The 27,584-nt window shown below is 37.6% G+C and overlaps 2 protein-coding genes across 2 annotated transcripts; one reads left to right on the top strand and one right to left on the bottom strand.

Annotated features, from left to right (window-relative positions):
- Nucleotides 1–1,650: 1,650 nt before the first annotated feature.
- Nucleotides 1,651–17,337, bottom strand: LOC139119992 (grpE protein homolog 1, mitochondrial-like). Its single transcript, XM_070683974.1, has 4 exons — nt 17,188–17,337; nt 7,298–7,442; nt 5,995–6,225; nt 1,651–3,886 (listed from the first exon to the last, which is right to left on the bottom strand). Exons 1-4 carry the CDS (start codon nt 17,313–17,315, stop codon nt 3,692–3,694), a joined length of 699 nt encoding a protein of 232 aa, XP_070540075.1. The 5' UTR covers nt 17,316–17,337; the 3' UTR covers nt 1,651–3,691.
- Nucleotides 17,338–17,543: 206 nt separating this feature from the next.
- LOC139119991 (cilia- and flagella-associated protein 58-like) lies at nt 17,544–26,398 on the top strand. Its single transcript, XM_070683973.1, has 13 exons — nt 17,544–17,703; nt 17,902–18,213; nt 18,508–18,656; nt 19,227–19,383; nt 19,683–19,877; nt 20,149–20,286; nt 21,184–21,343; nt 22,098–22,372; nt 22,934–23,095; nt 23,468–23,979; nt 24,488–24,824; nt 25,186–25,319; nt 25,885–26,398. The coding sequence occupies exons 1-13, from the start codon at nt 17,695–17,697 to the stop codon at nt 26,003–26,005; spliced, it is 2,661 nt and encodes an 886-aa protein (XP_070540074.1). The 5' UTR covers nt 17,544–17,694; the 3' UTR covers nt 26,006–26,398.
- Nucleotides 26,399–27,584: the final 1,186 nt, after the last annotated feature.

Below are 27,584 nucleotides of genomic sequence, written 5' to 3'. Positions count from 1 at the left end.
TTTGGTACATATGTCCCTAGGGATGATCTATATCAGATTTGTTCAAATTCTGCAGAAATATGCAAATTTGCATTTTTAAGGCAATTTTTGCCATTTTTGGTCAAAAAATGTATTTCTCAAAAAGTACTGGTCTGATAGTTTTGAAATTTGGTATACAGGTTTCTATAGATGAACTAAGTAATATATATTGAATTTCTGATGAAATCTGTAATTTTGTATTTTTGGGGCAGTTTTTGCCATTTTTGTTCAAAAAATGTGTATTTCCAAAACTACTCATCTGATAGCTTTGAAATTTGGTATAGAGGTTTCTACAGATGAACTAAATGATATTTATGGAAATAATGATGAAATCTGCAATTTTGTAATTTTGGGGCAATTTTTGCCATTTTTGGTCAAAAAATGTGTATTTCCAAAACTGCGTATCTGATAGCTTTGAAATTTGGTATACAGGTTCCCATAGATGAACTAAATGATATTTATTGAAATAATGATGACATCTGCAATTTTGAATTTTTGGGTCAATTTTTCCCATTTTTGGTCAAAAAATGCGTTTCTCAAAAAGTACTGGTCTAACAGCTTTGAAATTTGGTATACAGGTTTCTATTTATGAACTAAGTGTGATATTTTGAAATTATGATGAAATCTGCAATTTTTATTTTGGGGGGGGGGCAATTGTTGCCATTTTTGGTCAGAATAATTTATTCTCAAAAAACTACTCATCAGATAGCTTTGGTTGACATGTTCTTAGGGATGATCAGATGTGATATATTCAAAGTATGATGAAATCTTCGATTTTGTATTTTTGCAGCTTATTTTAGCCACTTTTTTTCTGGCCACTGCATTGAGTTATCAAAGATTTCCACCTTCTTCATCAACATGTGTCAAAAATAGTTATTCTCTACATAAACACAGCGGAGCTATATCGGCCGCTAGGTCGCTTGTTTTTGGAGAAAAATATGCCGGTAGAGGCATTTGGTATTATTAGTTACACATTCTGCTACGCAAATCAGGATAAGTGCAAGCAGCTGTTGATGGAAACCAGAATTCAAATTGAGGAATAAGCGACTTGGTGAAAAGCTTGACAAAAGGTCAAAGAACTGAGTGTGTTTCAAGTCTGGCTATTATGTACTTTGGTCATGGCATATAAAAATACAAAATCTTTTGTATAAATGTGCCACCGTGGAGCTGGCTCGAATTAGAGATAAACTGATGCACCGTTTATACGTAAATTGTGGTATGTCAAGTTGGGAACAGCGCCCTCCTACAGTCAACTGTTGTCTGCGAGGCTCAAAACTCGTAGTGAAAAACCTGTCCAATCTTTCGACGATGAAATCTTGTCTATTCTTTCAACGATCCCTTAATACTACCATTCGGTGCTTGTATGACGACAAGACAAATTTACTTTATACAGAAACTTGTTGACACCACAGACTAGATTGCAGTTTCTTCCTACGTAGGCTGAAAGATCCGTCGCCCGAGGGCGCTCTCCACACTCCCCAATCTTTGAGAAATACACGTGTTTCTAGCCATGATACCACAAAAGACAATTCATAATGGGTATGACACTTACACTCATTTTATTATTAATCCTCTTTTTACCAGGCTCCATAGACAAACCACAGAAATAACTACAACTTGGGACAGAGTGGATTAATTTGCTTTACAAGGATTTATTTTACTCCTTGTAAAATTGGGACATATAATGCCCATCACCATATCAAATGAAACAAAAATTTCTCACGTTTTTTTTGAAGCCCTTTTGATGAGTGCATCTCATTTCTACAAAACTTTCCATCCAGCCTCTCCATACCAAGAATTCCTGACAGTTTTGATTGGATTCTTCATAATATGCCGTGTATATACAGACAGGAAGAACCGGAATCTGTTTGATACTGAAATGAAATTTACGCCTTTGAAATTTTTGTCATCAGAATTGCTTGCCAAGGGTCATCATACAAGAACAAAATGACCAATACATTCTGTAACACAGCAAGTGCACGATTGAAGATCAAGTAACAGCAAATTACCTTTCATTTTTAACGCTGCAATTTTTAAACACTGTCAGTATTTTGACTCGGTTCCACCAGAATTGCATATTATGAATTAACCCTTTGAGTGCTGTAATTATTACCACCAAAATTTTGGTGCAACATTTTTACCAATTTGAATGAATTTTTCTGTATTTTTTTATAATTTTGGACTAAATGGACGTCACATTTCACTGGCTACAGTTTGTTATCAAAATTTTGACACAAATTTGAAAGAAATTTACTGAAGTATGTTTTCTAAAGGTGACAAAAATTGACTTTGGCGCTCAAAGGGTTAAGGAAACCCATCATTTATAATCAATGTTGCACACGCACTGAGGAGATGACAGTAGCCCTTTAATGGAACCAGTCGCCATGCCTTTTCTTTAGATTGAGAAGCTGTTTTTCTTCTTCACCTGACAGCAACATTGAAATTTGTGATCTGCGATCCAGACCTCCACTTTAACCACTTTTACCATGGTTTGGCTCAAACACACTTTTTCACTCTGGCTGAGTGTCTGTGTACAGGGAAAGTTGGGATGAAGTGATTCTCTAATAGGTAAGACAGTACACTGGCATAGCCATAGGTTTGTTATAATTCTTGTATGTATCCGTAATCCTGTTGAATCTGTGGTAATTGCATTGATTTTGGGGGGGCCCAGAAGCTGACATTCAAATGAAGTTATCCTGCCAAGTGAAATTCAGTAATGTTTATAGATACATATATAATGGCCAACCTAGTTTAACCCTTTGAGTGCTGTAATTTTTCCTGCAAAAATTTTAGTTCCAAATTTTACCAATTTTTATGAAGTTCTTTGTAATTTTTGGACAGTTTTGCACTAAATGGATATCACTTTTTATTGGCTACAGTTCATGGTAAAAACTTTGAAAAAAATCTGAAAAAAAATTGTCCGGGTTACAATTTATGAAGGTGACAAATAATGACTGTGGTGCTCAAAGGGTTAATATTGTCAATTTACCAAGGGCTCAAGTGTAGAATCTCTAATAGCCCCTCATTGACTACAAAATGTGGCTATATATTGCTCTGATTTTGAACTTGGAATAGACGAGTTCAGTAAAACCCGATTTTGCTACACAATTACCTGGGAAGTGGCCTAGTCACACCCTTGACAGCACATCAGTATGAGGCAGAGATTAGAAGCTGTGTAGCAAACCAAAGGATTGTGAAAGAATCCCAAGTAAATATTTTACAAGAACCATTCATTATGAGTGAAGGATTGAATGCTTACAGAAAAGAAAATTGGCCTAAGAAATATCTCTCATATCTCTTCAAAAGTGCCATATTGTTATTTGTAATGGTCTACGCACTTTTATTTCAATATTAGGGTTCACTACAGATCTTGTACCTGACCAGCATCCATGTCTGGAGTTGTAGTTGGCACACTAGTTTAACACTCATTCCTTTGTTCATGTTATCCACACAACATTACTTGTCTGACCAAAAGACTTTTATAATCTCATGTTCATACCATGTCCATAATACCAACTGTATTCTATCCAATGCAAACTCAGATTGCAGCTTCCATGGGGGTGAAATGAGCACAAAGTATAATTGAGAAAATTATTTTGATTGGGGGATACATATCACAGATGAAAATGTACAGTTATGACAAATGAAATCACAGCAAAAGACATGGCCCTCATCATGGCTTTGTTGCCACGCCAACAAGAGCAGGTCTGAGTGTCCTATCATGGAATTTGTATCCAATTTTGGTAACTACGGCAACAGTTCCTGCTTCCTTGTCGGGGGCGGGAAGTGTGAACAATGCTTCATGCTGATTTGGGTCAAATTTCTCTCCTAGAGGGTCAATTGTCGTCAGTCCACGATTCTTAAACACCTGCAAATGAAAGCGAGATACATGGTGAGTATTGCTACTCTTTTGTAACTTTTTATAGATTTAAAATCTGGGCAACTTTGCTGGTAAAATATGAACTCTCACATCTTCAAACTGTACTAGAACTTGACCAGATACATGTAATGGTATGTTAGCCTCATTATGGGACATACCATTTTGTGCCTCGGCAAATCTGATTTACAAATTCCAGGTAAAACTGAAAAAAATATAATACTGTGTGATACAGCTGTCTTACAACAGAATATAAAATTGCCAGTCAAATCAATTGCCATATTCAGTGTGAGTGTTCTCCCCAGGAATTTTTTAGAAGAGGGCGAAGACGTGGTGCGAAGCACCACAAGCGACCGCGCAAGCGGTCGCGGGGGGAGGTCAGGAGGGGGGTGTCCCCCCTCCTGCCGTTGGAGCTTTTGAAAAACAGAGATTAAAATGGTGTTATTTGGTGGCACTTTGGGAGTATTTTTTCAGATTTTTTTCGTATAAAAAATTCAAAGGAAAGGAGATCTGAGACAGTGTTTCATAACTTTTATTACAGTTCGCTGATTTCAATTATGAAGATTACATTTTTTGAAAACGAAAACATAGCGAGAGACATACATTTATTCATCGATGTCAAAATGATCACGGTGACCATAAAACTCAGGCTTGGGGAGCATTTTTTCAGATTTTTTTCGTATAAAAAACACAAAGGAAAGGAGATCTGAAACAGTGTTCCATAACTTTTATTATAGTTCACGGATTTCAATGAAGATTACATTTTTTGAAAACGAAAACATAGCGAGTCTAGAAACATACATTTATTCATCGATGTCAAAATTAGCACCATAACACTCACGTGTTCTCATCCTGATACACGTCCGACCGAGCCTAAAATTAGGTTGTTTTGCTTTGGGAAGGAATACACAAACGAAATTCTAACCTCCTATAAAAACTTCAGTGTACTCTGCTGTCCTTGGTTACCCTCCAGCTCCTTGCCATGTTTACTCAGCTAAGTCGGTTACCTAATGCACGGTCCCTATGGAGTGACCATGGCTAACGTAACGTTAACGTTACGGACTGAGCCATGCAAATATGGCTGCCTTCGATGAGTTGCACATGGGCTTATGATTTCGGATGACATCACAAACTCGCGAGATTTGCAAGATCGATGAGAATTACGTTTGCAGTCTGCAGGATCGACGCTCACGCTCGCATTTTGCTTGTAAATCACTGTCAACTTTTTTCCCGTACATTTTATTGTTTTTTTTTTCAAAAAAAATAAATCTTTTTCATTTCTGGCAAGGGGGCGCTCGGAATTTACAAGAGGGCGCCACGCCCCTGTTACCTTATTCAGGGAGAACACTGAGTGTGATACACAATTGGTCATTGCACATTTGAATGGCAAAATGTTTCCATGGTTAACAAACAAGTTTTTAATATTTTCAGATTCAGTACATTTTACTTTGTGTGACACTGGATTCCAGTCTTCAAGTTCAGACATCCAGTCTTGTGTATTTCAAAGTTTCTGATATCCAATAATAAGACAGATTTTCCTTTCATATTACCGGTAGGTATGATTCTAATCAATCTTTCACAAACTGAGCTACTGTCTTAATTCTTTTATTGGTTTTGTTGAGGCTAGGACCCTAGTAAATTTCAATTATCTTCCATGATCCTATGACTGGGATAGTAACCCTGAGAATATCAATGCAATCATATTAGAGGACAAGAGAAATTGTGCCTTGGTTCCATAATGATTCACCTATCTTCCCAAACCTTAGTAAATACACTTTTCTCCACTACAACAAAATTACACTCTCTCTAAAATAAACGAATATAACAAAATTTCTGTGCCAAATTTCCAAGACACTGATTGTGGTGGGTTTGTTTTTAGATGGAACCAAGACACACTGTCTGGCATGTCTGGTAACACTAACCTTGGCAAGATGTGTGCCATAAAAAAGTACAGAAACCCATAATTAATAGTACAACTCAAACTTGAAAAAAGTTTTGAATACACTTTGGTACTGTTTCCTCCTTTCCATGAGTATTCAAGTTGAGGAACACACAAGACAAACATTCTATCATCAACAAACACTGTCGCAGTAGCTCACCTTCAATAATTGTGATTCTGTCATTTTCAATCCTTCAAATAAAGATTTGAGATGAGAGTTCTTGTCGACCTCATCCTTTGGTACACTTTCCGTCGCTGTGTGCAGAATATCGGCAACTTCTAATAAGTCTTTGCAAAATCCCTGGATTGCATACACACGTGTTTCATCTAACTGTTTTCTGTGACGTATTCGGACATTCTCTGTTTCAGCTAATGATCGTTTATATTTATCCTGTAAAACAAAACAAAATTGATTAAGCAGATTCTTTTTTCTGTGAAACCTCATCCCTGTAAACTCGGCAGATCTTTATCAATTTTTAAATCCTTTCCGTAATTCCATGTTCAGAAGTCATCAAAACATGCTAATATTCTATACCTGTTGATCTCACAGGGCCACAAGCCAGATCATACATCGCCCGCATTAACAACCTCAATGACAGGTTTCTCAAAAACTGCTTCTTGAATCATCAACATACCACAATGCACTATGGGATTTCCTGTTACAGTCACTGAATGTTAATATAACTATTGCAAAGATGTATGTTTTTATTCTATTGCATTCAAAGTCTACATACAACTTACCAGTATATGTTTGGTTTTGGCACTAAAGTAGCGCAAATTCCTTACATGTACCGGGTATTTGATATATCATAAAATGCCAAGAAGAAGCTGCGGCGTCAATTAAAATTTTACAGTTGTACAGACTTAGTCTTTATTCTCTCAGACAATTGGGCCAAAGATAAACTGGAGATTCTTCTTAAAAGAGCCAATAATGCTAAATTATGATGATTTTTGTCACTATTTTTCACTATTTTTGTTTTCGATCTCAACCATTTCTTGTTCTACTCCTCCAGGCATATAAGCAAGTATATAGTGGATATAAACAGTATTCAGCTTGTCAACTCAGCCTGTAATTGTGAAAACTGCAATGGTATTGTTGACAAGTGAATTCTGGTTCAAAATAGAATTCAAGTACAAACAATAAATAGTGCCTTTTACACGTATAGACGCTATGTTGAAAGGCTAAAGAGTAGGTCTTTTGACATTCTTTAGGGAGTTAAATACGAAGTTGCAATTGATTCACAAAATAAAAAATAGTGAAAAAATTAATCAAAAGTTAGCATTACTGGCCCTATAACCTCCTAGGAGTTTCAATAATTTGGAACGATTACTGGTCTTATGACATGAAACAGCAGAGATACGTCTATTGGTAAAGCTGAAACTAAAATGACAGAACTTTCAGCTCTTTGAAAATATAGTTTCCAAGCACTGATAGAACAACACTTTGGATAACTTGTACTTACTGTAATTTCATCTAATTGTTTCTGTAATTTCTGCTTCTCTTCCTGCAATTCCTTTTCAACTTGATTAACTTCTGTATTTTCAGCTGTGGCCTGTGTCTCTGCTTTGCTCTCAGCGGCGTTTGTTTCTGTTGTGAGACATCTGAGACTGTTAAAACAAAAAAAAACGACAACCACTGAAGAAGATGAAATTCACAGTCAGAGTGACAATCAAATATTCTTGTGGCCCATCAAGTGAGACCGATGCTCTCTACTGATAGAAAGTCAGCACTGAGCAAGGATGAGGTCAACTTGGTAACTAAATTATACCAGACATACTATTGCTTAATAGGCCAAACCTGGAATTCGAATCGACCACGGTACAGACAAAGCCATGTGCGCAAACGCGCACAGAGACGTACATGTATTTCCATACGCGTTCAGTACACATGTGGTTTGTTTGTACCGACATCACGTGATTATTTGGGCGTTCTGAGTATGTAGAACGGCGTACGCATAGCGTCCTTTTTATTCCGGAGTAGAACCATTGCTCCCACTGATACAGAGAGGAGAAAGTAACTTATAATGCTGTACACACAGCCTGTCTAGAGTTGATATAAAAAAGGGTAATAAGGCCTGTGAAACTTCAAGAAAACAGTTCTTTCTGATTATCCAAAATTATTCAGAAACTTGTTGCAGGAAAATTTTATGTGCATTACATGTAGAAGTTTAAGGCTGACAAAAAAACTTATTCAGTTCACTCAAAGAGTCACGAAATGCTGTAAGTGAGTGGACACACTGGATTGTATTTAAAATCCCATGCATTACTATATTGAGGGAGGCCAGCAGTCGCCCAGGACGTGCTGAATTGACACTCAATCACCAGTGACTTAGTCATGTTCAAAATTGAAAAACATCGATAACGGGAAAGAAAATTGTGGAAAAAAATACATGAGGCTAAAAATTAAAAATACCGTCAATCAGCTTGAGCGGACGTATAGAAATTTGCATAATTCAATAGGCTGCAGAGCCTCGTTCTGAATGTAAACAAGCAATATGTCGGAATACACGTCGTTCGAGCGACTTGGTCGTGAAAATGGGCTCGAAAGCTCACAAATATGATTATTTAATGCGAAATTGAACATGCTATGAGGTAATGTACACTTTTGAGAGTAATTTCATCGTATCTATGCATGATAGAAATAAATACTAATGATAATTGACAACTGAATTCGTACGTTGCAATGATGGTTTATACCTCTCAGCTGTGTGCTATTTTTAGACTGTGACCCGAAACACACTGATACAGGTCTTGAACAAAAATAATACTTGTTGTGTCAAACCACTAGCTATTGAACAACGCTTGTGACAAGTTTCGTGAATTTCTGACAGTGCGCCTATATTTGCGGCATGATTTCATGATGCCATGTATGCGCTGTTAGTGTTACCGTACAAGGCCGATCGTACAGCCCAGTGTGTACGCGTGTACAGCGTACAACGCTATGGCGCTGAAACTGCCTTTATGCTATTGAACTTCAGTCAACATTGACGAGTTGAAACATGGTAACTGAACAGTGATATACTACCCGTTACCAGTGAAAAGGAAAACTGTGACAAATCACGGTCACTCAAATCCACTCTTACAACGATATTATTATCTTGAAAGGCTGAGGGGTCAGTAAAATCAGGCGTGGGAATGTCCGACCACCACATCCTGCATCGACTCCAAACAGACAGACACTGACAGCTGACAATGACCGAATACAAGAGAAGTCGGCCAGTACAGAATGCACCCTATTAGAATATATCCTCCATATTAGTGTTTCTTTTTTTGAAGTCTCACTTAAGTTATATACGAAAGCGATCTAAATGTCATTCATAAGATGAGCGTAATGTTTGCAAACTTCACAGATCACAGTTCAACGCACGTATGATATACACACATTGGGTAAAATTAAAGATGGCGGTGTATCGCGATCGTGGTAGCGAGTTTTGCAGTCTTCGTCATAGTTACACTTGAAGTTCGTTAAAAAGTCATAGGAGATGGCGAAGCAACTTAGTTAAGAGTCATCAAGCCATGAATTTTACTGAAGAAATGGCATAATGTTTGCCTGAACTTTAATACGGTACGCGCGCGATCTGCAGAAACACGGAGGCAGACTGTACATGTTTTGCAGGGTGGACGTGGGAGCTCTTCGACTTTGAGTTGTTTTCTGAATGTTTGTAGTACCCGGTAGTATTAAACCGACAAAATAACAAAAACTATGGTAGTAAAAGTTAAAATTGTTTGGCATATTCAACTGTGAAGAGAATGCGTATGCAATCATATTGCTTTGTTGCGAGTGGCAGACTTCTCCTGGCCGAGTCCCACTGCACTGGCCGAGTTGGTCGGCACCATCGGCGCTGGCAATGGCCGAGTTCGCAACTGCCCGACTTCTCCGGTTACCCAATGGAATATTGGTAGCCAATGCCTACGAGGACTACCGCGAAATTGTAACCCAAGCATCAAATATAAATATAACATAACTTGGATTGACAACAGTAAAATATGTGATATTGTGCAATCTTTGGGCCTAAACAATTTGTAAACGTCAGCGGAGTGCAACACGTTCCTCACTTTAAGCGGCCATCTTGTCTTCTGATGGCGGGACGGTGTACGACCTACGAGGCCAAAGCAGTGATTTGCAGGGCATGAACAAGAATAAAACTAAGTTAGGGGGCTTAAATAATGATTAGACTGTCTAACTATGTAAAAATATTCACAAGAATCAGCTGTGCATGTAGTTGCGGCAGCCCAAAAGTAGGCCTATGTTTAGCGAGCCATAGATCGACAATACACACATAGCACCAAAAGTAAGCCGTAGAAGTTGATAAAAATTCATAGGCACAAACTTAACTGCTTTATATGACCATAGAAACGTCTCTGACATCGTTTGTTGGGAAAAAATGGGCTGAAATTGCCCCCCAAAAAACAGGAAAAATCACACTAACGGTCAAGTAGAACAGCGCCCTCATCACTTCCATTTGAACGAAATTCTAATATAAATATGCAAATAGGGGTATCTCCGCTCAAGCTGCAATGACGCTGTACCTTCTCTAATGTGTGGCCAGGTCAGGTAATTGGTTGTTGGCATGGAGTTGTTGGTAAATAGTTGATGATGTAGGGGCATGAGGTGGGATATGGACCCAAAGAACCTGAAAGATGATTAAATACATCAATCAACAAGTCATCGTTGATGACCCAGTCCCCGCTTGCTAATGGGTACTTTTGATTACAGGTTCTGTGATAAAAATACTTTGATACAGATGGCACTCAATGGCCAAGAATGAGTTCCATGGTGATGAAAAACATAAAACCAATGTAGGCCACTATCCTAAAGGTCATTAAATGAGTCAACTGGGAATTAGTTGACAGGATGTTGCAAAACATTTTTTCATACTATCCTAACACTAATAGATTATCACCGGTACCATATTTCATAAAGTTTAATGCAGTATTTACAACACTATGAGATCAACATCTGTATCAAGTTTCATCAAATTTGACGTTGTATTTGTGGATATATCACTCTAATTAGGAAAGTTCATTACATATGCAATTACAAATTAATTAAAATGACACTGATAAATGTCTTTTTCACTGTTAAAGCAATGTGAGCTTAACATCTGTACAAAGTTTCATGAAATTTGATGCAGTATTTCTTGACATATCAGCCTAATTATGAAACTTCAATAATTGACATGATACTGCTACATGACCTGAACAAACTGACGAGCATGTATGAAATATGTTAATGTCCTTGTACCAACTTTGAATGATACTTGTGGAAATATGTCTGAGTTATGGCTCAGTATATGAGAAATCTGTAACAAGATCGCCGCCACGCAGCAATATTTGATCTTACTGTTTAAAAAATCAACATGTATATGTATGACATAAGTCAATGTCCAGTTACAAACTTTGAATAAAATCAGTTGAGACTTGCCAGAGTCATGGCTCTCGACATGAAAAAAACCATAACAAAATTGCCACCATGTGGCCATATCGGACCATATCGAGAAACAAATCAAAGTACATATTTATATTGAAGTACATATGTATACTACGGTATAAGTCAATGTCCTTGTACCAACTTTAAATAAATTTGCTTGATACATGTCTGAGTTATGGTTCAGGACATGGAAAATCGTAAAAAAAAATGGCCACAAGGCGGCCATATTGGATCGTATCACAAAACAAATCAATGTGCATATGTATGACACAGGTCAATGTCCTTGTACCAACTTTGAATAAAATAGGTTGAGATATGCCTGAATTATGGCTCTGTACACGAAAAAATCATAACAAAATGGCTGCACAGCAGCCATATTGGATCGCATCACAAAACAAATCCATGTGCATATATATGACATAGGTCAATGTCCTTGTACCAACTTTGAATAAAATCGGTTGAGATATGCCTGAGTTATGGCTCTGTACATGAAAAAATTGAAACAAAATGGCTGCCTGGCAGCCATATTGGATCGTATCACAAAACAAATTGACATGCATATATATGACATAGGTCAATGTCCTTGTACCAACTTTGAATAAAATCGGTTGAGATATGCCTGAGTTATGGCTCTGTACATGAAAAAATCAAAACAAAATGGCCACCTGGCGGCCATATTGGATTGTATCAAAAAAAAAATCGACAAGCATATAAATGACATTGGTCATTGTCCTTGTACAAACTTTGAATAAAATCGGTTGAGATATGCCTGAGTTATGGCTCTGTACATGAAAAAATCGAAACAAAATGGCCGCCTGGCGGCCATATTGGATCGTATCACAAAACAAATCAACATGCATATATATGACATAGGTCAATGTCCTTGTACCAACTTTGAATAAAATCGGTTGAGATATGCCTGAGTTATGGCTCTGTACATGAAAAATCAAAACAAAATGGCCGTCTGGCGGCCATATTGGATCGTATCAAAAAAAAAATCGACATGCATATAAATGACATGGTCATTGTCCTTGTACCAACTTTGAATAACTTGGTTGAAACATGCCTGAGTTATGGCTCTGTACATGAAAAAATTGTAATAAAATGGCCGCCTGGCGGCCATATTGGATCGTATTGCAAAATAAATCGATGTGCATCTGTAGGTCATAGTGCTATGCCTTTGTGCCAAGTTTGAACAAAATTGGTTTGGCAGTGTCTGAGAAACTGTTGATGACGGACGGACGGACGGACGGACGGACACACGGACGGGACCCAATCTATAAGTCTTCGCCGGACTTCGTCCGCGGGGACTAAAAAAATTCTAAGCTACAGTATAAACTGCCTAAAGATAGTTCAATGTGGAAAAAAAGTTAAATAATTCAGAAATAATAATTAACAGTCCAAAATAGTAATGACGCACTTCCCTACTGACCTGAGTGCATGTGAAATACACAACCTGGCATCTGTAAATTAAATGTATACCAAGTGATCATTTCCAGTCACTTTTAACTGTTTTTAATGGATTTTCCAAAGAGTCCTGTGGAAATGATGAAAAACGCTTATCTGGTCTTGTGTTTGTATAACCTCATGGCTGATAATTGTCATAGTATTGAAAAAAAATTGAAAGTGAAGAAATTACTGTTTTTAATAGGCATATTTTCCTTGAAATACATGACCGTGTAAAGAATATATGCTAAAAGTGTTTAAAAGTTAATTTCTTTTCAAAAAATAATTTAATTTGTGACCAAAGGATTTTTATTCTTTGAGTTTACAAATTCAAACATTGCAATTTGTTCAATCATCTTGTGCAGTGCATAATTCATAAAATGACTGAAAAACAAAAAAATTGGCAGAATTACAGTCTTTGTGATGTAAAATTATGGGTTGACATCACGATAATTGTTAATCTGTTTGAAGTACTAATATACTATAATTTAAAAAGAAAAATTCATGCAGAAACGGTAAAATATATTGTCAGCAATGTAGTGTTAATTTTGACTTTACATCAAATATGCCTTTGCTGGATACCAAATATATAGGGTGAAATATCAGCCATGTTCAGCAAAATCCACACAACAGCATTGATCCTTTTCTAATTTGATTTGATTTGCTTATGTTATCCTTGTATGACAGTCAGTACAATATGGAACTTGAACACAACACAGTGAATAAGTATGCTGTAAATGAAATGGTGTGGCTGCATCCACATGCAGCAATAGGAGTGCCTTTGTCTCTCACCCCTCATTTCCAACCTGTCCCATCCCTGAAAAAATAGTTTGGTCTTATATTTATAATGTTAATAATTTCTGTATTTGTTAAAATGTGCGCATCTCAAAAACTTTTGATCATAAACATTTTCATTGTTTTTTATAGCTGACCAATCAGTTAACCTGTTTATTTTGAATATTTGCGCATTTTTCCTCAGTATTTGACATTTTCTGAATACCTTCTTATTCAGTTTGTCATTTTCTAAAAGTTTAAATGCTCGAGCTCCATTGTGTGGTCAAGCTTTCCACAAGCATCAAATGTGGTACTTCATATAGGAGGGTCTGCCTCTAGAGGGCGGGCATCATGAACACTCCTGTGTTTGTTGGTTAATTCCTCCACGTAACTTCTGATTGTACTGTAAACATTGAACATGGTCGACGTCCGATTTTCCTGTCTAAAACTTTCACTCATTTTCGTTCATATGACTCTGAAACTCCAGGAAACGATTGGGAAGAAAGGGTTATCTTGAAATATTGAGGTACTCGCCAATATTTTGCAAAATTAAATCGAAAAAATGCAAGGAAAATGCCGACAGGCTTACACAATGACAGTTTTCAGACTCGGAGGCATATGATCATCTCTGCAGATTATGTATATGCAACAGGCCCAGATCACGTGAGGCCATGAGGGGATATCCATGCAACTCAGTACCAAACACTAGCGCTCACAGAGTGAGCAAACACAAAGTGAGTACCCCTAACGTCAGCTCAGTAGTCTGTAATAGATTGTAGTCAACTAAGAAACCTTGGAGAAAGGCTTAACACTGTGGCTATGCCGCTAAGTCCCTTTTGATTTTTGTCATAGCTCAAAATCGTTCTCCCACACCTCAACCTGAGCCATGAACACCCCCACCAGTTTATGATATGACCCATCACAATGGCATGACGTCATGGATCTTGACAGACGGAAGTCTTGACAGACGAAGTTCTTGACAGCAGCATATTGGTTTTCAACTCTAATACCTTCTCTGTCTATAAATAGACACGAGAAGGTAAAAATGCAGCTATTCTCTCATATGTTTTTTATTCTTTATATGAACTACTTACTTTTTGAATAAACTGCAAAATTGAGCTAGAAACGGTACCGGGAACGGCAATCTGAAACATGGCAGCACCTAATATTTACATCGCTGATTTTGAAACGCATTTTTGAAGGTGAGCCAATCAAACATCCCTTACATCGAATACTCATTTGAAAGCCCAGATCTCGCTCTTTCTCGCGATATAAGGATTTCACCAACATAGGGCAGTGTATATGACCAAATCCGAGACAAAAATTGAGAGCGATTTTTCCGAGACCTAACCCGACCAACTCTCAGTGAAACGTCCTCTAGTACGCAGTTTATCATTATTTCTTTTGAATTTTTGCTAGAAAAATGAGAAATTTTGAACAGCTCACGTATTTATTGATCGAGATATTGACCACGCTTCACAGTAAGTGAGGCTACCCACAATTCTCCATGATCCGTACACACGGAGATCACTCATTGAACTGGAGCAAATTTCTTCTGTACACAGAACAGCTCGGTCCATATATCAAAATTCTGGGACCATAGTTTTGATAATCATAATTCTCTAATACCTCACGGTGAATAATGAGAAGATCAATCCCTTTTGCGCAGAGGAGATAGCAATTTTGTGATTTTGTCGACATAGATTTTTGACAGCCATACACAATATTTTCAAGGAAACTAAGGGAATACGTTGCATCTGTGTTGGCAAAAGAAAGGGTATTGATTTTTTAAAATGTTTTTAACAAAGAAAATTTGCATGTCTGACAGGTGGTATGATGAGACCATCTTAGTTGCTGATAACTTTACCATGACAAGTATGCAATTTTTAGCACCTCCAAACATCGACTTCTCATTCAATTTACTCCTGAATTTTAAAGATGATCAATAATTTTGGAACATAGTTTTAACCAATAATCCTTAAATTAAATTCTAAGTTTCAAATTGTTCAGAAACTGATAAAATTGAAGAAGCCTTTACCAAATAATGTCAAAACTCCACATGGCCCCAGTGGTGATGTTTTGAAAGCCTTTATTTGGATAAAATACTTTTTGTAGGTAGTTTTAATGCAGTAGAGCTATTCAAAAGTGTCATCAGCTCAAAAAGACCTTCAATTTGATATATCACTTATGCCATTTGAGCTTAATATTTTCATTTTGTCATTTCTCGTTAAGTGTCGTTCATCCGTTGCCATGGATAAATCCAATATGGCCACCATCGTAATCGCGTAATTTTAGGATACATTTGTGTGTGCCATTGAAATCTATCTCCATGCCAAATTTGGTACAAAAAGATGTTTTATTAACAAAGTTACAGCAAATGTACTGTAAATTTCAGCTAAAACTCCTTCATTGTTCCCATTGTTATTATATGTATTGTCTTTCTACAGAAATAGTAAAAGTGAATGTTTTAAAAAGCTATAAAATTGTAACCGTTCATCCAATTTAGAAAATTAAAAAATGTTTAGCTTCTCTCATTGAAATCTAAAAAAGTACATTAATTAAAATGCAGATTGAACATTTCAAAATTTCAGTTGGCCTCCCTACTATATGTGTGGATTGAATTTTGGAAGTTAACAATAGATCAGCTGTGGGATGATAGTTGATCACTTAACATGCTAACTGGATTTGTAAACTTTCATCTTTGATCCTATCAAAGCTACACTGATCACTAAGATGTAAGGATGACTTCCTGATAAAACTCCAGGTCCTGATAAAAGGGATAAAAATACTTGTGAAATTCAAAGGAAGAAACAAGCTATGTGATAACTGCCGTGACAGTTCTTGACCAGATGGTTTTCAAAGTCTCAGCAATTTTGTACAATGAAAGCACAAAAGTGGATATTTATTACAAGAAACATTGCAACTATGTCTAAGATTAGTAAGAACTTGTTCATTCCTCCAATTCAAGGAGCGCTGTGATTGTGGAAAACACAACCTCTGAATTGCCAATCAGTCAGTGAGTTTCCTACTACAGCAGCAATAACGATGTAGTCTGTTGTGACGCAGTCACCCTTCTAAATGATTCACTCAACAAGTCTCTCCCCCCCCCACCTTCCCTTTCCACACAAACATCATGAGGAAGGACTGGAAAAACTAAGTTACTGAGTGAATGTAGCTAGCTCATGAAAGGGGGTGAAGCAGAAAAGGGCCTTTGTAGGAACTGATTCTGTGAATTCATATGATGGTTATATAGACTTGTGCGGATATGCCACATTGCTGGTATTCCCACATCAGAGAGTACTGAACGCTCCCTTAGTGCTGTGCGTACACGCAATGCTTTGGCAATGCCCTGGTGATGTAACTCGTTGAATAAGTTACCCATTGTAAACCTCAATGCCTTACTACTACATAACTTATCATTAGAAAGTCTACAGGCTCATCGATTTACTATTCCTATGTGCCAAAAGACTGATAAAAGTTAAGAAGTCGCGTTGTGTTATAATCAGTGTCATCTGAATATGACCATTGTACAGTTGATATTTCTGTGACCTTCGAGCACTGAATACGAACAACGCCAGGAAAGCATGCACATGTATTCCACAGCCCACTGTAATATCTCTAACGTTTCACTATCTAGTCTAATTTACGGAAGTCATCGAGGATTGCCAACACAAAAAACGTTATAGCTAAAATGACACTCACCCGAATTTCGGAGACCTTGCGAACTGTACGGATGATACCCTACAAAAAAGACGTGACGAAACCCAGGCTCTCACACTCATGGCCGCCATGTTTGAAATGACCTTTGGCGACATGAACTTTATACGCATGCTCAGTAGCGCTCAGTAGCCGTGGACCTCATCACATTGTCGGATTGATAATTTTATTTGACCGTAGAGTAAACTTTGACAAAATATTCAAAATAATGGTCATACCATTTCCAATGACTTTGACATGATTATTTGCACATTTTTATGAATTTGACATGATTTCATTTCATTGTAAGGCACAAAAATTGCAAGGGTACTAGTTTGGTGCATGGATACCATTGTTGTTGTGGCAGTTGTTTGGCCTAGTTACGAATAAACAGTTGCGACTTGCTGTGGAAGCCATAGATTCGTCGTGAGCAGTCGTCGCTTGTAAAATTTTGCATCGTATCTAGAGTTGTCGAAGCTTTAAGCATAAATAAGACTTTAAAGATCCTCCAAGATGTCGGAGGTAAGTCCTAAGCAATCGATCATCAGACAACGTTCCTGTAATTCAACGGAATCGGTAGCAAAATTCAAATCAAAACCAATGCCGATGACCGTGGTGGTCCTGCTGACTTCGCCGTATACATAGCATGTACAAAGTTTTCGCATATTTGTTTGTCAAGGACAGTTCATAGTTTATAATGAAGCTATTTTTTCTCAACAGGACAAGAAAAAGGAACCTGCTAAGGAGGAGCCGAAGGGCGACAAGCCTGCTTTGGAAGAAAATGCGTTCGAAGCACTTGAGAGGGACTTCCAAGAAGTTCTGAATGAATTGATGGGAGATCGGAGTCTGGAGAAATTCAGGACCGAGTATGAGAAACTGCACAGGGCGCTGAAGAAGTCGCATGAGAGTGAAAAGAGATTGATGGGGAAATGTCGAGAATTGAACGCAGAAATCGTCGCCAACTCTGCCAAAGTGTCAACGGCTCTGAAACTTTCCCAGGAAGATCAAACTACCATAGCTTCTCTGAAGAAGGTCAGTGTCTCAAAATGTAAAAATTTAAAAAATTCATGTAGAAATATTGATTCTTAAGACAAATTCATTGGTTATTTTTATGTGTGTTAATTTTAACCATTGGATTCATGCGAAATAAAGATGAAAAATGACTTTGTTGCAATAAGTACAGTCAATATTATTTTATTCTCATATTTACAATAAATAAATCGATAACTGACAAGCCTGTTGTACATGGTATCACTTCTGAATGAACTTCAATTTATGAATATTAAATCGGAAAATTTCCGTTAATTTACTGCTTCATCTAAACAGGAAATTGAAAAAGCATGGAAGATGGTTGATGCGTCGCACGAGAAAGAGCAGCGAGCTAGGGAGACAATTCAAAGCTTGAAGATGGAAATTGCCAATCTTAGCAAGCTGGTAGAGCAAGGTGCTGGTCTTTCCATGGGTCAGGAACACAGGTATGACACTTAAAAAGGAAGTATGCACCTCGAAAGTGAAAGACTTAAACTTTTGCTCTAACTTTCCTCAAGGAATCTTTCAATCATTCTCTTTCAAAATCAAGAATAAAAATAGGGGGTCACCGAGCAAATTTTGGTACTAGAGAAACAAATTACCCAAGATTTACCGATATTAGAAATTCAAAATGGCCGCCATCCCTGTGTTAACTCTATTGAGAAAAATAAAAATTTTCGAATTTCGAAAAACTAAGCCGGTGAAAAGTTTTCTTTCACCAAGAGCTTTAAAATGAACCCCCACATGTGGTACATCAGAAGAGAATTGTAAAAGTTTGAGAGTCCGAATGTCTGTCCCCGAGGTGCGTTCTACCTTAAAAAGGAAGAATCTGTTGACATTTTGCCTCATGTATGATAAGCTTACACAAATAGTTTACCTCGTGCAAAACATACATACAATAACAAAAGTTCAAACAAGCCATCTTTTCTCTCAAATATATCACCAGTTTGTGACCATAGGCAGCTTATACAGTGTACAGACACTAACGTATCCACTAAACAATGTCTTTGTTGTAGTGTTAATGAACTGTTGAAGGTCAAGGAGGATCTGACCAAAGAAAGAGACGAGCAGCTTCAGGAGATTGTCAAGTTACGAGAGTCTCTCACCGATGCCAATAATAGAATGGCCAAAGCGGAGAAAGATAAGGAAGACGCAGAGACCAAGATTGCTGAAGTAAGCTTAGATATGGTTTCAATCCTTCATATCAAGAAGTGATGAAATGTAAAACGTCGTTTAAAGATTTTCATGGGATGGAGAAATGCGAAAACAAAAGAACATTAAAGAATATCAGAAAAAAATTAATTCTTGGTATTATAAAATTAAAGGGGATGCCATTATCAGTATTTAAAACTTCATCAAATTAACGTGTCATTAAGTTGTACACCTTTCCACAATTCATAGAAGCAGGCTATCATTGTTGTTGAGTTAACCTTGCAATACTAAATCTCTTACCTGCATTTGCATGTTTCTAGCTGAACCAAGACATCCAAGTGCGTGCCAACGAGGCACAACGTGAGGCTCGGAGAAAGGACAAGCTGGAGCGTGAGCTGAAGCAGTCCAAAGCGGATCTGGAAAGCCGGACTGGTGAAATCAAAACTATGAATACACAGCTGGGAAGATCCAAGGAAGATGTTGCTAAGTTGGAAACCCAGCTGAAGGAAAATAGGGTGAGAATATATCTTTGCCATACCGCTTTCCAAGAGAATTATACTTCTGTGCATGAGAAGAAACAGAGATCATCTGTATATTGACATGGTGTGAAGATCAGTTATTTGCAAAATCAATGGGTTTTTGTTGAATAGAAATGGAATACAACATTGGTTTGTATAACGTATATTTGTATATTTTTATTTGCTACCAAACCTTAGATTATTTGATAATCATGACACCATTTTCTGATTTCCTTTGTTTGTTTTTCCAATTCCATCCCTTTGTTAGATTCTTTATGAGCGTGCTCAAAAGGACAGTGACATCCTGACAGCTCGTTTCACCAAGTTGCAGTCGGACTACGAACAGCAGCTCATCAATGCTGATACCCTGGCCCAAGAGAACCAGCAGAGAGTAGCAGAACTCAAGGTGAGTCAGAGTTTCATTCTAGTGCGTGGTACATGGATTACTGCAAAATCAGTGAGTGTAGTGGTTAGTTTGTATGTTCCAGGAATCTTATAGTAGTTAGAGCATGGTGGTTAGGTAGAACGCACCTCGGGGACAGACATTCGGACTCTCAAACTTTTACAATTCTCTTCTGATATACCACATGTGGGGGTTCATTTTAAAGCTCTTGGTGAAAGAAAACTTTTCAGCGGCTTAGTTTTTCGAAATTCGAAAATTTTTATTTTTCTCCATAGAGTTAACACAGGGATAGCGGCCATTTTGAATTTCTAATATCGGTAAATCTTGGGTAATTTGTTTCTCTAGTACCAAAATTTGCACGGTGACCCCCTATTTTTATTCTTGATTTTGAAAGAGAATGATTGAAAGATTCCTTGAGGAAAGTTAGAGCAAAAGTTTAAGTCTTTCACTTTCGAGGTGCATACTACCTTAATAGTAGCTCTAACTGTCCCTAGGACTATGAAGACAGTTACGAAATTTTAGAGACTTGTGTAAGAAAAAAAATCACGTTGATATTGTGCATCTTGTAATCTGCTTCTCATATTGATGCTGGGCTTACAGTCTATACAGAGCACTTACATGAAGTGATAGTCGAAAAATTGTTCCTTTAAAGAAAGTGTTTACTGTACAGAGGTGAGTTAATATGACTGAAGCAGACTGAAACATTTCATTGAATGTTTAGCTGAATATATTGCACTGTCTCTGTTTTGAGTATAGGCCTGGGAACATTTTTCAAGATGCATACAGTAGTAACTATGTAGGAAAAAATTGTCATGCATACCTACTATTGTACACATACCACTTTATAGTGTCTATTTTCCAGTTATATAAATCAAATTTCTGTCTTCTGTCTTCTCTTAGAGTAAAGAGGATGAGATCAACGCCCTGAAACAAGACACCATACGTCTGAGTAAAATGCGTGAGACCATTCAGAGGAAGCTGAGGTCTGTTGAAGACAACAAAGCTGAAATTGAACAGCAGAAAGAGACTTTGAAAAGTCAGATTGTTGGTCTTGAGAGAGGTGAGTTGTCAGTTGGTTTAACTTTCCACAATTCTGAATTGGTTTAGACCAATTCTCGTCTGTGGCTGGAGTGGATCTGTCCATTGGGTGATAGGAAATTCAATAAAGCAAGGGAGACCATGATGAATGCTCATTTTTCAGGCAATTGATCTTAGGTCTACCCTACCCTGATCTTTATATTTTTATTTGCTGGCTCAGTTGGATACTGTTTCACGTGCGACAAAAATTTCAGACAAATTCAACAAAATAAATTATGCCTTCATGTATGCTGGAAAGTCCTGTCATGTTGTCATGTATGTAGCTGTCAATATACTGCTCAATTTCCTTTGTAAATATCATACGTTTGTGCAAAAGGTATAATGAGCATTGTTTTGGCATACAAATTTACTGATAAGGGGACATTCATTATCAAAGGAAAACATTCATGGTCCCCACACAAATCATGCTTTGTCTACTCTGGCAATTCAAACTGATAAAGAAATGAAGAAACATTTTGAATTTTCATTTAATTTAAATCTTAAATCTTGTTTTGAATAGATGCCAAAACAAAAGCATGTAAGTTTCTGCACATGTTAATATGTGAAAACTACTGAAATAAACATAGAAATGTATCAGATGCAAGAACAAGGGAAATGTAGATTATTACAAACTAAAGGAATTTCAAAAGTTGTCTTCATTTCGAATCTCACTTTTATGAGAACAAAGGTGAAGAAGTATGAATATAATGAAATAATATGTTTGCTTCTGTTAACAGAGATTGAAGCCAGCAAGAAACAGGCTGAAGTGGACAGAAAAGCCATCGATGATCTGGTCCGTGAGCGTGACATTTTGAACAAGAACATGCTGAAGGCAGCCAGTGCCACCCAGAAACAGCTGAGCTTGGTGAAGTTGCACGAACAGTCAAAGAAGAACCTGGAGCAGGAAATCCAGAACTACAAGGAAGAGGCACAGAAACAGCGTAAGATCATCTACCAGCTGGAGAAGGAACGTGATAGATACATCAATGAAGCCAGTGAACTGACACAGAAGGTAAGTAATAGAAAGCTTGGTATGTAAAGTTGATTATAGCGGAGAAGTTAACAGATTGTCTGGTGTTGTGTAGAAAATAGTGATATGATTTGTACTTATCTGAAATAATATATTACTGAGTGAAGAAAAAATGGCTCAAGTATGATGCAAAGATTCTTTTGTATCCTTTTAATGTAACTGTCAGAATTTTTGAGTCCTAATTTAAGAATTTCTTGAATCTTCTTGAGTCTACCCTCTACCAATAAAACAAAATTTTCCTTGTTTCTTTATTGGCTCATTTGCTGAGGCACCAACAAATATTTTGGTCAGAGACTTATTTTGTGTTGTCAGTTTATATATAGGTCATTGCCTTAGCATGAAACTATACTCCTCACAGGTTTAGGGGTATACCGGAATAATCGGAATAACAGGAAGAAAAAAATGGTTTTATATCAAAAAATATACATCTAATATTTAAAGAAACTCTGAAATAAGAATGCCTGTCGTCATGCTCGAGAGCTCTTTGGATTAACAATGTGAAGTTGCTGTGTTTCATATGTGGCGTCTTCTCTTATCCTCTAGGTACTCCAACACATGGAAGACGTCAAGGTCCGTGAAATGCAGATCTTTGATTACAAGAAGAAGATTGCTGAGGCTGAGACCAAACTGAAACAACAGCAGAACCTGTACGAGGCTGTCCGCAGTGATCGTAACTTGTACAGCAAGAACTTGATCGAATCTCAGGTAAAAGATGATGTAGATAATTGTAGAGATTTCAGATTAGTGGTTGTTAGATTAAATTGTGAAATACCTGATATTTGTGGAAGTTGCCTTAAGTTATGTGTGTGTCAATATAGCATCTAATACAAATGTCATTCGAGTGATTCAGAATATTTCACAATGTTCAAAAATCCAGTAGAAGCATGTTTCTGGTAAATGTGTACAAATTCACATCATTTATTTCTGACACTCAAGTTATGCTTGTGCAAAATGGTGTAAAAACAAAGCAATGAGAATCTACCAAAGTTGGTATTTCAGCAAGACAATGCAGTGTATTGCGGTCACGCAATGTCACGGAATCTCATTCTCACGATAAAGTTTGATCAATGATTTCAGGATGAGATCACCGAGATGAAGAGAAAGTTGAAGATCATGAATCACCAAATCGACCAACTGAAAGAAGAAATCACTGCCAAGGAGGCTGCGCTGGTCAAGGAACATCTGGATCACCAACGCGTGGAGAAGGAGAAGGAAGCCCTGAAGATGGAACTGCAGAGAATGAAACAGCAAGCAGCTGAGAGCAAAGCATACATCGAAGCCCAAGAGGCCGAGGAGAGAAAACTCTTGAAGATCATCTCGGAAGCCGATGCTGAACGTCTCAGGCAGAAGAAGGAACTGGACCAGGTGATCAGCGAGAGAGATATCCTGGGTACACAGCTGGTGCGTAGAAACGATGAGCTGGCGCTGCTCTATGAGAAGATCAAGATACAGCAGTCAACGTTGAACAAAGGTGAAATCCAATACAGGCAGAGATTGGAGGATATACGACTACTGAAACTGGAAATCAAGAAGTTGAGAAGAGAGAAGAACATTCTGAATAAGAGTGTTGCTAATGTCGATGACTTGAGGTATGTTTATATACATTGTGGGCCCTTTCCAATTACCCTTTTGGCATTACACCGGTATCCTTTTGTTTCCTCACTTTAATATTGCACTCTGATTGTTGGACACACTGAACCTGATCACCCCATTTCCCTGTAAACAGGTCCACAATTACCATTGACGAAAATTGGTTTTGGCAAAAACTATTGTGGTGAAAGGGTCAATAACAGGGATTGAATGCTTCAAATATAATGCTATTGTACCTTTTTTTACCTATAAACTACTAGGCTTTGGTACATTCCAGTGGTTTTGATAGTCCTACATACTGTGAAATCACATATTGTTGATATGATTTCTCAGAAATTTTACTGAATCAAAGTTAACACTACACACTTTACTTTGTTTTCAGGACAAGTAGTTTGAAATAATGAATGGAAGGTGTACATTAATGTATGTTTGTCATTCAGTTCTCGCCATCAGGTTTAAAAATCTTTGCAATTTGTGATGTAAGATTTTTAATTTTTTTCCTTTCAGACGTGAAGTCTACCATCTGCAGAGGGAGCTCCTGCGTGAGAGAACTCGCTGCAAGGCTCTGGAGGAGGAGCTTGAGAACCCGATGAACATCCATCGTTGGCGTAAACTGGAAGGCAGCGATCCCAGCACCTACGAGATGATCCAGAAGATCCAGACCTTACAGAGAAGACTCATCCAGAAGACGGAAGAAGTAGTGGAGAAGGAACTCTTGATCCAGGAGAAAGAGAAACTGTACGTGGAACTGAAACACATCCTGGCAAGACAGCCAGGTCCGGAAGTCGCTGAACAGTTGCAGATCTATCAGCAAACTCTCAAGGAAAAGACAAAACAGATGAAGGTTGGTAAAACAAGTGAAATATTTGAGTTGTCTTTTTTGATGCATTACTTTTTAAAGACACAGTTGAGAGCCGTACATTATGTATCATGATGCAATGTGTTCATTGTCCGTAGAAAGTGACAATGGCAGGGAAGTGTTTATGACAGCATTCAAATTAAGTTGCTTTACATCCGAACCTTATTCTGAATCACATTCTGGTTCATGTTTGAAAACAACCAATCAGATAAACTTATCCACAAGGAATGCCGTTGAAGACAAGTGGATTCCACGCTATCGCTAAATGCAGTTTCTTAATGAACTTTGAACTCAAAGGAGTTTGACATCACTCAATGTGTGACTGATGGTGTATATTTTATTCCAGGCTATGTCATCTGAATTGAACATGTATGAATCTCAAGCTAATGAGTACAAGTATGAGATTGAAAGACTAGCAAGAGAATTACAAGAGTCCAAGAAGAAATACTTCCTTCAAAAACGAAAAGAGCAACAACAAAAGTAAGTCAGTTGTCTTACCCTTCAGTGTCAAAAACAGACAGCAAATTGCATGTTCTCACCTAGGTGCTCTATAAAAAGTAACAAGGCACAATTGCCATCCGTGGGCACTATTTTTAGCATTTTGCCATAACTTAGAGTTCAATGACATTGACTGCAATCTTGAAATGTATTGGCGGAGGGACTGAACAAACCTATGGGTCTACTGTCAAAAAATCAATGACATAATATCTGCCATGTGCCAGAAATTTATATTAGCTGTTGCCCTAAATGGCTAACTTAGCAAACTGGAAACATTTGCATATAGTACAGGGAGGTTAAACTCGGATTGTCAGACTATCAATCATCAATATTACATGAGATCATGGCTGATCATAAGAATTTTCTTGACAAAAATATTAGAATTGAAATTTCTTTCACATCATATAAGAATCATTAACTCACACAAAGCTCATTATGCAATAACTTACAAAAGAGAATTTGAATATAACCTTACAGTTTGCAATGTACCTTTGAACTTCAACTTTGAACTGTATAATTCATACTTGGTCTATTTTTCCCCCTCCAGGGAAAGAGAGAGGGCCCTAGCCCAAGCCGGTGCTCCAGTTATCCAGCCACAACGACACGATGGACCAAGGTTCACCGGTGGAGGATTCAATCTCAAACCCAAAGAGGTCAAGGCCACCTAGCTGATCTTCCATCATTCTTATTGACATTTGAACTTCGACCATTAACCCTGAGCATTTCCTCTTTTTATGAGCAAATTTTATCCGAACACGACTTTCTGTGATTTTTGTAACTTTTGTACAGCTCAGAAGAGACAATATATGCAAAAAGGGCCACAATTATCATCATATAAATCAATTTACATGCAACCTAAAGCAGGTTTTGATTGATGGATATTTGATACCGCAAGGAAATTCTCATGCTGTTGTTTCATCTTTTGTCGTGTGTGGCCAAATGTGCTCACTGAACTCCACCATTGTCTGGGAATAGATTGAATGCCACGATTTTGATCTGACACTTGTTTGCTCATTCCGTCTGTCCTAGTGCATTGTTGCAATAAAAAAGTTTTAATGAAACCATGGGCTGTGTGGATGACTTTGTTATTTAGTCTCCTACCTTTATGAATATCTGTTATGATGAAGTACTCAATATTTAATATTAATGAATACTAAACAATATCTATTTTGCTCAAAAAAGTCACTCCAAGTCAACAAATAAAGGATCTTGATATTTTAAATACTTATTGCTGATTCACATAAACAAAGGATGATAGGGGCAGTCAACAGTGCTCTTTGAGAGAGAAAGGATGATAGGGGCAGTCAACAGTGCTCTTTGAGAGAGAAAAGTATTCACAAATGGTTTCTCTGTGAGTTGGTGTGCATTTTGCTTCATATCATTGGGTATAAGGGAAAGGGTGGGCAGCCAATTTTATCTTCAAGTGGGTTAAATTATATTCTTTTGTTCAGTAGGCCCTTGAAAAAAGAGCGTGGTGAGGGCGCAATTTTTTAGTTGCTTGTTAGGGTTTGTAGATTTGGGAGGTGTGGCATAGGAGAGAGGAAGGGGAGTGGACCAAGGAAATTTCCTGCTAAGTAGTAGGAGGGAGGGGAAATTTTGCAATTCGTCAGTTATGGGACAGGACAGTTGTGAACAATTGTCACTTTCTCCTCTTTTTCGTTCAAAACACCGTTTGTATGTAAAAACACTTTGCGTTACGTCGTCTCGAATTCGGCCATTTGGCTGCAATTTGATTCGTGTAGTCTCGGTGACCCAGCCTCTCTGCTGGGCGGTGGCATGGCGCTACACTTCAACCGTGGCATTTCACGAAAAAATATTGCAGTATTTACTCATGTCCACAGGAGGGCGCTGTTATCCCTCGGGTATTATTTATAGAAGATATACAAACATCTCACACTCCTCACAACTGAGCTAGAAACCCAACAAAAGGGAAACAATGCTTTCAATTCATGAAAAGACAACAGCTGATATAATTATCTTAAAGACAACACACTGTGCATCACAGACTGAAGCTGACGCACGGACAAAAGAATGGGTTGGAGATGGAATATGAACAACAGTGACTATAAAAACAGAAGTAGAGGCATGGCCATACTCTGTGAGAAAGACTGTGATTTTGAAAACAATTATAGCAATGTCAAAATATGGCAAAGCTAATATCTTACTCCTGAATATCTATGTTCCAAATTCCTTAAAGAACCAAAAAATCTTCAATTTACTCAGGAAATTGAGAAAGCTTCAAGTTCA

This window comes from Ptychodera flava, chromosome 20 (assembly GCF_041260155.1).
Source record: "Ptychodera flava strain L36383 chromosome 20, AS_Pfla_20210202, whole genome shotgun sequence".
NCBI classification, from domain to species: domain Eukaryota; kingdom Metazoa; phylum Hemichordata; class Enteropneusta; family Ptychoderidae; genus Ptychodera; species Ptychodera flava.
Note: the sequence above shows the minus strand (reverse complement) of the source record. Positions and strands in the feature narration are given on the sequence as shown.